Consider the following 11,426-nt stretch of genomic DNA (forward strand, 5'->3'; position numbering starts at 1 on the left):
TAAATAAACATTAAAAAAAACTTAAAAAGAAAAAAGAGTAAGATGGAGCACATTTTGTTTCTCTGACCTATATCCTTCGCCCGTCTTGCTATCATTGGACTTTCCCTTAACAATTTGTAGGCATTCTCTGTGTATTCTAGAGATTCACTTTTGTCTCAGGTAGTTAATAATCTTCTCTTGTTTGCCATTCCTTTAAACTTCTGTTTTACTTTTTTTTTTTACTCAGGGACTTGGGGTTATGGTGATTGTGCACAGGGAGAGTGTGTTTCGAGGAGTATCGAGTAGAGGGAGGTGTGTGGTGTGGAGGTGTGGACGGGTGTGGGTGGAGTAGATAGGATGCTTCACAGAAGATCGCATTTAGGCTGTGAGGCCTTGGCTCTGGAGCGAGGTTTTGTTCAGGAACAGAATTAGCTTCCTGTAACCAAGTGATGTGAAGTATGCAAAGATAGTCTCTCAAGCTTCGTTCCTCGTGGAGGGGATCACTCCTTGCCTTTTTAATTAGGGCAGCTCTCAATCTGTTGAGGAATGTGGCTGTTACCCAGATTGGCATGATTTTAGTACTCAGAGGAAATTGGGTCAGCTTAAAAGAAATCAGACAATGGACAAGGAGAAGTAAATGGAAAAGGACACCCCTTGCAGACAAGCATTTATTTCTTCTGGATGGTTATGCCCGTGATTTTCAAATTAGAGCTCACTTGAGGATTTTGAGCGATGGCTGTGGCACATCAGTTGCACACTGTGTACAACATTGTTCCATCCATTATGCTGTGCTCACCGCAAGTGTAGTTACCACCTGTCACCATACAACGTTTTTACAGTATTACTGACTCTATTCCCTATATCAGTTTTATTTTTAATTAGAATTTATTAAATAGAATCAAATAGAACGTTTATCAAAGTATGGACTTTTGGCCGTCATTTTTCATAAAGGCATTTTAATGAATTGTGTCCTATTGATAAGAGACTATGTTTAACACCCTGTGGGTATGAAAATCCCCAAAAGCTTGTCGTAGTCTACTTGTTATCCAGCGACACCCAGTGCAGTGTTCTGTGCATAGGAAGGGGCTAAAAAGATGAATATGTGTCTCATTTGTGGCCTTGGGGAGCAAAATAACACCTCCTACAACGTGTCTTCTAAAAAGACATGATTTGCTGTCTTCTTAGGAGCAGTTGTGTGAAATGGAAAACCTCCGCCTGGAAGCTGAGCAGCTAAGAGAAAGGAACTGGCTCCTGCGAAGTCAGCTGGATGATCTTGAAAGGGAAAAGCACAAGAGGTGAGAAAGAGCCACCAGAACTCTGTGGGCTAAATCTTGGCCTGCCCGTGTACAGTTAGTTAGAAAGCGGTTGAAATTGGTTTCACGGCATGCGCAGCGTTCACCCCCAGTCCAGGGGGTGCTCTGTCAGTTGCTTTGGAGTCAGGTCTGATGAGGGGGTCGCTTTTTTGAGTGGGAGAATAGGCCTTCATGGTATCACCTACTCTGTTAACCTTCGCGTTGTTGTAGAGCTATTGAAAGGAATTTGAAGCCTGTGAAAAATTTGAACCAAACTGTCTACTTCTATTTTAAGAAAAGGGGGTTGGGGTGGGGAAGCAACAGAGAAAGTTCAAGAGGGCCAGCAGAAAAAGGGAGGATTTCCTACCAGTTTCTTTGGCTTCGTGACTCATGGTCCAGGGAATGCTCCTGCGCAGGAAGGAGCTTTACTGAGGAGCATTTCCTTGGGTTTGGGTACCTCTGTGCAGGTGGTTTGCCTTTAGCCAAGACACTTTCTAGTTGTATTTGCTAGTGACAGGGCAGTATGTCCCAGGCAGCTAGGCTTTGTCCTATCGCTGACACTTGAAAGTCCTGTGACTTTGGGCACAATTTTTGACTTCTAGTGACTTAGTTTCCTTAGCCATCAAATGAGGAAAATGATAGCTCTCTCACAAGGTGTTTTAAACACCAAAAATAACATGTATAAAGTGCCGGTTACAGTGATTGGCAGAAGGGAGTCAGTCAATAAATGGCAGATATTAGGTATACAAGGCGGAATTATGATCCTGCCCTTCTGTGAACTTTTCTGAGTGAGGGCTTAGAGACGAGGGTGACCAGGAAAATCGTATAGCAAGTTGAAGTGAAGCAGAGAGAGGTCTCCATTTGGGATGAAGGCCCTTACTGAATTCAGCTTCCCAGATTAGGGGTGCCTGCTGTTCCTGCTGCTGCCAGCAGGTCTCGGGCAGACACTCTCCCCTCCTGCAGTTCCCCTTCCCTGCCCGGAAGTGGGCCTGAGATGCTCTGTCCAAAACCTAACAAAGACAACAGATACTGGAAGGCGGTAGTGGTGGCTGTGCTGACAGTCCTTTCCTAAATGCTTCAGGTTTCAGTGAGCATCGGACATGCTCATTTTAGTAGCGCCCCTCCCGGGGATTTCACTTCCCTTTCCAGGTGATTCCAATGCAGGTAGTCCGCAGCCTGGCCACATGCTCCCCACCAACCCCTCCCCCTACCCCCAATAAAGAAGAACATTGTACTTGGTACATTGTCTTTTATCAAGAGCTAGTTTGAACATGGAAGATAGAATGTTCCTAGCCCATTTATAAAATCACAGGTAAAAAATACTTTATTTCGGGGCGCCTGGGTGGCTCAGTCGGTTAAGCGTCCAACTTCGGCTCAGGTCATGATCTCGCAGTTTGTGAGTTCGAGCCCCACGTCGGGCTCTGTGCTAACAGCTCAGAGCCTGGAGCCTGCTTCAGATTCCGTGTCTCCTTCTATTTCTGCCCCTCACATGCTCATGCTCTGTTTCTCTCTGTCTCTCAAATAAATAAATGTTAAAAAACAACAACAACAACAACAACAACTTTATTTCATAGCCACATGTCCCTTATGAGGAGCCATACAGAACCTCCTTCCTGAAAGATTAGAGTGGGAGAAAACTGTGACTCTGGGGTCGGATCCAGCCCACAGCGCGTTTGGTAAAGACAGTTTTATTGGATCATAGTCACGCTGTTTCATTTCAATACTGCTGTGGCTCCTTTTGCATTACAGCAGCCACGTGGAATAGTTGTGTCAGAGACCCCACAGCTCCCAAAGCCTAGCACATTTTGTCTGGCCCCGGACAGGAAAAAGTTTACCCACTTTTAGAGTAGAGCATAGAAAACACTTCCCTAATGATTCCGGGCGTTTTCCTCACTTGAGGTCTCATTACCATTTCTGTCTAGGCTGCCAGATTCATTAAATGAAAGAAACTACTGGAGCTTCTGCTTTCTTTCAAGAAACGATCTTTTCCTCATCAGTGAGAAATATTTCTAGAGGAGCCTGTGGCATTCAGGCAGCTTCTCCTTGGGGGATGTCCCCCTGGTCCAGGAGCTGCCCACAGACACTCAATTTATGATCCTGCCCTGGTCAAGCTTACAGGGAATGAACTCACATTAATCAAATTCACATGATACTGATGCATCGTCCAGAATGTAATTTTCTTTATATAGAGGAGCATTCCTTTTCCTTCAAGAGATTTATGTCTGGGGCTCAGGGAGTCCCCTTCCTGGTGTCAGCATACATGGGATGCCAGAGTGTCATCAGAAAATTGCCAGCTGACCATGAAATCCAAGCAGATGGAGTGTTGGGGCTCCATGTGCCAGGCCGGCCCAAGGTACCCTCCCCATACCCAGAGATGCCCCCTCCCAGCTGATCACCAGACTTCTGGACCACCCATCTCTCAGCCCCTTTTGCTCACATTTGAGCCTCATAAGATACCATTCTTGGCTAAATTTCTACTTTACTTTCAGCCAAGCCTTGATTAGATTCCCTGCTCTGTTCACCTCATTTTTTATGAGGGGCATCCTGAATTCATGGGAGGTGCCTTATTTCATCCCCATATATCAGTCACATTTGTGAACTGTGCTAACTTGACCTAATCACCAGAGTTAGCTTTTCGTTGCAGAATTTGGCATTGCTGCATACAATAGATATGAAATTGCTACTCGAATATGCTTAACAGTGTTTCCCCTTCCTCCCTTTCTCATCTATGCAGCCAACAGAATAATCCAGGTCATCAACAACTGAAGAATGAACAAGAAGAAATGATCAAAGAAAGACTTGCTAAGGTACAATTTTTTTTTTTTTTTACATAATAGTTGTTTTTCTTGTCCAAGAAATGCTTTTATACTTAGCATTTGTGGTTATATGTTTTTTAGAAACCATTTTTACTTTTGAAACTTGTTTTTTCTGTATTCCCACTGTTAAGATTGATACCATCAGTTTTTAGACATCACTGATAATCGAGAGCGAATTTGTCTTCCTGTGTTTCCAGTTAGTCTGCTGCTCGGTTGTCTGCACACAGTTTTGCATTTAGAATAGAAGGAAGTTTTGGGCATCTTTGTGAGGCCTCCCAGGGCACAGTTCATGAGTCTTAGAGACATGTGCTCCCTTTATGGGTGCGCAGTTGGGATATTAGAAAAAGATGTTGGTTTAATTTCATTATCATGAGGGAGATGAACTGCTTACTTTCAGTCTTTTTCTTAGCAACAGTAAAAACTTAAGCCATCTTTTTTTTTTATCTTATTACAGAATAAATTAGTTGAAGAGATGCTGAAAATGAAAGCAGAGTAAGTGCACTCTTTCATAATTGAAGTTCTTGTTGGTCTTCTCTTTCTTCTCTCAGGGAGGAAATACTTCCTGTGTCCACAAGGTAGGTGACTTCTTGCCTTCTGCAGTAGTATGTGGACACGACACAGCAGGTGTTTTCCTAAACACCACTTGCTCATGGGGCTCCTCACGTGAAGCCATTCCAAACAAATTCTTAAAGAAGTAAGTGTCACGAAAGGCTTAGTTTCTCTTGAGTAGTTGATGAATCTTCTCCTCGTGGATGGTGAGAACAGTATAACTGACCCGGTTACTCTTTCACGCCATCTGGTTTCCTCTGATTTAAAACCTTGAGGCCCGGGGAGCCTGGGTGGCTCAGTCGGTTAAGCTACCGACTTGGGCTCAGGTCATGATCTCACAGTCCGTGAGTTCGAGCCCCGCACTAGGCTCTGTGGTGACAGCTCGGAGCCTGGAGCCTGTTTCAGATTCTGTGTCTCCCTCTCTGACCCTCCCCCGTTCATGTTCTGTCTCTCTCTCTGTCTCAAAAATAAATAAACATTAAAAAAAAAATTTTTTTTTTAATAAATAAATAAATAAATAAATGTCCTACTTCAGGTCATGATCTCATGGTTCGTGGGTTTGAGCCCCACGTTGGGCTCTGTGCTGACAGCTCAGAGCCTGGATTCTGTGTCTCCCTCTCTCTCTGCCCCTCCCCTACTCTCTCTCACTTGCTTGCTCTCGAAAATGAATAAACATTAAAAAAAAATTAAAAAAAAATTAAAAAATAAAACCTTGAGGCCCCCTGAGACCCACAGATCAATACTCTTGATTTCTTCTTGTCTTGACTTTGGGTCTCTTTACATGTGTTCTGTAAACAGGATTTTTAGTTTATTCATACAGTTTTCATATTTATGTAATCTTATAAAGTGCCTCATTCTTTTTTTTTCTTAATTATTTATTTTGTGAGGGGAGAGTGCAAGCGAGGGAGGGGCAGAGAGAGGGGGACAGAGGATCCAAAGTGGGCTCTGCACTGACAGGCTGACAGCAGTGAGCCTGATGTGGGGCTTGAACTCACAAACTACAAGATCATGACCTGAGCTGAGTCGGACGCTCAACCGACTGAGCCACCCAGGGGCCCCATAAATTGCTTCATTTTTTTGATGAACAAGATATACTGTATTTTCTGTCAAGTTCAAAATAAGTATACTCGTTGGTGTTAAATCAAATGGTAAAACATTAGAAAGATAGTGTACCCTGAATAGATATTCATCTGGAACAGAGGCCCTCAAACATTTTCACTTGTATATACCTCTTAAGAGATTTTTGGAACACCATATACCCCCTTGCACATTTTTGAGTTGATTTCATTGAAATCATTGAAATTTTTCGTTGAAAGGATGGAAGTTCCCTCATACTGAAAATAGTGCCATTTAGGAATAAAGATCTCGGCATCAGGATGGCCAAGCGGTCTAAGGCACCAGCCTCAAGCTCCTGCTTCTCCTGGTCAGCGCTTCTGGTCTCCACATGGAGGTGTGGGCTCGAATCCCACTTCTGACATGTCTCCATTTTTGTTCCAGCCATTGTCCTATCAAAAGTCTCACCTTGAACTGGCCATAGAAATAAAGCTCAGGTGGTGTTCTTTTAAAAGTATCCAACTGACTTGCTACTTTCTATCCATTTAACAACACAGGAATAAATCCCCGAACTTAAAATTGTACATCGTTCCTTTTCCTTTCAGACTGAGTTTCCGTACCATACCTACACAGAATTATATCCTAATTTAACATATTGTTTGGAAAATTTTTTGTACCCTTGGCAACAGAAATATTTATATAAGTGGGAAATAATTTGTAAGTGTTTTTTATTTATATGGCTCTAGTGCTGTCTTTTTTCCGGATTGAGTATTCATTACAATTATTACTCACAGTGTCCTAAATTTATTATAAGTTTTTATAAATAATTAGTATACCTGGTAAAATTTCACTGGAAATGCATATCCCAGTGCATTTCATTTTAGTGCTCTTGCTTCAATGAGCTCATTTTTCTGTTATACTTAATTCTGGAATGAGACCATATTCAGTATCAATTCTATTCCTACTTTCTGTTTTTACAACTATATGTGCTGAGAAATCTCATTCACATAGTAAGTAAATGACAGCAGAAGAAATTTTGTTAGAATCCTGTCATACAATTAATTATTTGAGCTCCAAGTTAGTACATCAAAGATTATATAATCTGTCATCAAAAATTCTTTTTAGTGATCAGCTGACAAAAACTACCTATCTTGTGAAATCTTTGTTACCCAGTCATCTGTTTTATAGCATCAAAGAGTGTAGATGTGGAACAGAGCTCGTTTCATACTTGGATCATACATACAGTTCAGGGACTGGCTCCCAGACAGTTTGTTGTAGAGCTAGGATAGAAATACTGATCACTTACAGGATCTATGAGAATCCAGCTGTATAGTGTGTAGAATTGTGGCTATTTTAGAAATAATGTCCATTTTAGACCTTCTAGCAAAAAGAATAAAAGCTGTGTAAGTTGGCACGTGATTTATTTCATAATCTAGTGGCCAAGAGTCTCGAGTGATACATTGTCTCTAGAAGATACTGTGTGCGAGAGAAGCACGCACTAGAAAATGGCACACCCGGTTTTCTCGGTCCCAACCCACAGCAGTGATTTTTACCATAATGTTATTATCTATTTGTGTATGTGAGGCTCCTTTAAAAAGCTATAAGGAAACCAATTCCCAGCTAAAAGTGGTGTAGGCACGAGATGTTGAATTTCATACCACAAGCAGTCTGGAGGTGCATTGACTCACTAATGCCATCAGGGACCCATACCCTTACCATTCTTTTGCTTTTGGCACCCTTGCTTGTGCCCTCTTTGCCACGAGATGGCTGCCATAGCCCCAGATGTCATCAACAAGAGGATCCCGGCTTATGGTGAGATGGGCTCAAAAGGGCTTTCTTTTGTCGGGGGAAAAGCTCCTAGTAGCTCCCAAGAATCAGCCTGTGCTTCATGGACAGAATGAACACTTCCAGCAAGCTGAGGAAACCAGTACCTGGCAGTGGGGTGGAGAGATCCATGCTTAGTTTAGACCAGTTACTTTTTTTTACCAACCCTTGGGAACTCGGTGTGCTTCTCCTTTTTTTTTTTTTCTCCTTTTTCCCCACATAAAGTGAGTTCTTATAAGCAAGGAAGTAAGGGAATGGCCCTTGCAGCAGGGTCTGCCATGCCTCACAACCTTTTCATCAAACTGGAGCAAAATACACAAGACAAATGGAGAACAGCTCCAAGTGAACTGGGGGAAAGGTCCGTGCCCTCCGCCCCCTGCTATTCTTCTGAGGTTTCACAGAGTGTAGTCTGAAAACACTGCTCCTGAAATTAGTTGGCCTTAAGTGGTATATTAAATCTGAGTATTATGTCATTAAATAATCCTTCTATTCCACATGCATAAAAATACAACAAGAAGTATTTGTTTCTTTTGGGAAGCCTCTAGGATTCACACAATTTTATTAAAACAGTGAAATTCTATAGAACTCCATGATAACTTTGTTCCTCATGTTCCTTTTCAAAAGTGTATAAATTCTAAATAGCACATCCTTGAAGAAATGACTAAGGTCCCATGGTCTGAGAACCAGTTTTTAGAATCAGAAATGATTAAGATAGGGGCGCCTAGGTGGCTCAGTCAGTTAAGCGTCCGACTTCAGCTCGGTCATGATCTCCAGTTCGTGAGTTTGAGCCCTATGTTGGGCTCTGTGCTGACAGCTCAGATTCTGTGTCTCCCTGTCTCTCTGCCCCTTCGCTGCTCGTGCTCTGTCTCTCAAAAATGCATAAACATTAAAAAAAATGATTAATATATGGAGCCTTGAATAAACGATGCAGACCGTCATAATACTTAAATTACATTTGCTCCAGATGGGCTGAATCCAAAAGTTTACCTTTTAAATTTTCGTTATTTAAGAAATAGTTTGAGGAGTTTTCCAAAATGAAAGTCTTTGGTAAAGTAACAACAACAAAGCCTATCTGCAGCCCTCGCTATCTCCCTAGGCTGTCAGTAGGGGAGGGCTGAATAATTTGTGACGCTTTCAAATCAAAATTCTGGGCTTGGGTGAAAAATGTCTAATTTGAATACTGTTGTAATTATGTTCCTTTGGAATACCACAAAGTGATATTTGTTGCTACAGCCTAGAGGAAGTCCAGAGTGCCCTTCAGAACAAAGAAATGGACTGCCTTAGAATGGCTGAGGAAGTTGAACGGACCAGAACTTTGGAATCCAAAGCATTCCAAGAAAAGGAACAACTGAGATCAAAGCTGGAAGAGTTGTACGAAGAAAAGGAGAGAATATTCCAGGTGCATTTGTGCGTTGGTTTTTTGCATATAGTTAGGACACGTGTAGGACCACACGTCCTGTGGTTCAGAGCTACTCTAGCACACGTGGAGATGTCTGGTCATGAAACCTGGGAACCCGGGCCCTCTAATGCCCTGTGCTCTTGGAAGGCATGAAATAATGTTGTTGTAAGAGAAAAATTAAGAGCGGTTCATTTTCCCCTCCCTGGATTGATCTGCCTGCAGGAGATGGAAATGTTAAGGAAGCAGGTGGAGAGTCTTGCTGAGGAAAATGGAAAGTTGGTAGGTCACCAGAACCTCCATCAGAAGATTCAGTACGTGGTGCGGCTGAAGAAGGAGAATGTCAGGCTCGCCGAGGTAAGCTCTGGAAATTATTCTAAAGAAACTCAGTCAGGTTTTAGAATGAGTGTGTAATTAAAGTTTAATCATTGAATCACTTAACTGTTTTTTGGGGGGGAACTTAGAATTAAACAAAAGAAAAAATCAGTCATTGTCATTTCCAAGCATCATTCAATCCGTTATACTCTTACACATCAGCTTCTCGTTTAACATTTAGTAGTTTACGAATTGAAAATTGTCATCTTAATTTGACATATAAACTTAATGAATGCAAAGAATATCTTCCTGTAAGTCTTAGAGCCTGAATTTTTTTTTTTCTTTTCCTTTTTTAAAAAATGTGTTCCCTAGGAGACCGAAAAGTTGCGTGCTGAAAATGTATTTTTAAAAGAAAAGAAAAGAAATGAATCGTAAGGATCTCGGTCAACTACGTAGGCATCACCTCTTGGGAGACTTTCTTCTTGCAAAAAGTAAGACCTACACTTGTGCATTTAACAGAGCCGAATTAAGAGCATGATTCCTGCGTGTGGGGCAGCAGGGCTGACATTCAAGTTCTGCATCCACACACACCCTGTGGCAGTGGGCTTAGAAGTTACCACCCCATTTCAGAGCTTTAAATCGACTGTAAATACTGGGAAAACCTTTTGCCTTTTTAAAATAAAAACCTGTAGCTAAGGTTTGCAGTGGGTGTTGGCCGGGTCATTTCTTCCTTAGATGCTATCATACTCTCCTCGGAAGCCTGTAGCAGAAGCTCTAACAATATGTGGTGGTTTCAGGACTTGCCATGAGGCTCATGTTCACGTAGCATGTATGAAAGGCAAACTTGTTTAATATAGGTTATTTTGGGGGCGCCTGGGTGGCACAGTCGGTTAAGCGTCCGACTTCAGCCAGGTCACGATCTCGCAGTCCGTGAGTTCGAGCCCCGCGTCGGGCTCTGGGCTGATGGCTCAGAGCCTGGAGCCTGTTTCCGATTCTGTGTCTCCCTCTCTCTCTGCCCCTCCCCCGTTCATCCTCTGTCTCTCTCTGTCCCAAAAATAAATAAACGTTGAAAAAAAAAAAAATTAAAAAAAAAAAATATATAGGTTATTTTGTATTCCTACTTTAATCTCATGAGCATTTTTTTTATGACTGTAAATATGGCCAGTTTTCAAAATGTAATAAAATCCCTTAAACACAGTTTCGTAAAGTGATTTACATTGTTCACTTAGGAAAGCTGAATTAAAGGCTTGTTCGTTCAACTTGTACTTAATGAGCGTCCGTCTTCCGCCTGGCACTGGTTGTCAGTGAACACAGCAAACAAAGCCTGCTGTCCCCCAGGAACTTCTGTGTGTTAGCACTTCATTCCTTTTTGTTGTGAATATCTCATTGAAAGGATAGGCCACATTGTATTTACTCACCATTTGATGAACATCTGAGCCGTTGGCAGTTTGGGGCTACCCTGAATAATGTGGCTATAAATATTTGTATAGAAGTCTAGGTGGTGACTTATGTTTCCTATTTGTTGAGTAGACACCTAGGAGTGGAATTGCCGCTAAGTTTGTGTTTAGCTTTTTAAGACGCCAGTTTACTTTTCCAGATGTGCTGTTTGGTTGCACCATCTATGTTCCCACCAGCAGGGCGTTCAGTTTCTCCATGTCTTCAGCCCTTGTTCTGGTCAGGTTTCTTACTGTAGCCATCCCGGTGGGGTGCAGTGGCTCATCATGTAAACGTTCTCCTAATGACTAATGATACTAAGCATTTGTTACATAGAACACGATACTCAGCAATAAAAAAGAGGCAAACTGACAAATGCCACAACATAAGGAACCTCAAAAAGTGAAAGAAGACAAACCCAAAAGATTGAATACTGTATGATTCCATTTATGGGAAAGGTCCAGAAAAGGCAACATTATAGAGATAGAAGGCAAACCCGCGGTTGCTGTTGGCTGGGGATGGGAGCGGGTGACTGTATGGGCAGGAGGAAACTTTTTGATAGGGGGGAAATGATTTGGTTTGTTGTGATGATTGCATAGCTCTGTAAGTTTACTAAAAATTAAACTATATTCAAAATGGTTTCATTTTATGGTTTGTAGATTATACCTCAATAAAGCCAAGGAAAAACAATTTAAAAAATTAATGCTTAGGGGCGCCTGGGTGGTTAAGCGTCCGACTTCAGCTCAGGTCATGATCTCACAGTCCGTG

At 42.0% G+C, this 11,426-nt stretch overlaps 1 protein-coding gene across 1 annotated transcript in view; it reads left to right on the forward strand.

Annotated features, from left to right (window-relative positions):
* Positions 1 to 9,920, forward strand: part of KIF15 (kinesin family member 15) — a 79,186-nt gene extending 69,266 nt beyond the window's left edge. Inside the window, exons 30-35 of the mRNA XM_030305572.1 lie at positions 1,165 to 1,274; positions 4,006 to 4,078; positions 4,542 to 4,579; positions 8,747 to 8,912; positions 9,135 to 9,266; positions 9,597 to 9,920. Of these exons, the coding sequence (XP_030161432.1) occupies positions 1,165 to 1,274; positions 4,006 to 4,078; positions 4,542 to 4,579; positions 8,747 to 8,912; positions 9,135 to 9,266; positions 9,597 to 9,659 (582 nt within the window). The 3' untranslated portion in view covers positions 9,660 to 9,920. The remainder of the gene's footprint in view (positions 1 to 1,164; positions 1,275 to 4,005; positions 4,079 to 4,541; positions 4,580 to 8,746; positions 8,913 to 9,134; positions 9,267 to 9,596) is intronic.
* The last annotated feature ends 1,506 nt before the right edge of the window (positions 9,921 to 11,426 follow it).

Source organism: Lynx canadensis, chromosome A2 (genome assembly GCF_007474595.2).
Source record: "Lynx canadensis isolate LIC74 chromosome A2, mLynCan4.pri.v2, whole genome shotgun sequence".
Taxonomy (NCBI): Eukaryota; Metazoa; Chordata; class Mammalia; order Carnivora; family Felidae; genus Lynx; species Lynx canadensis.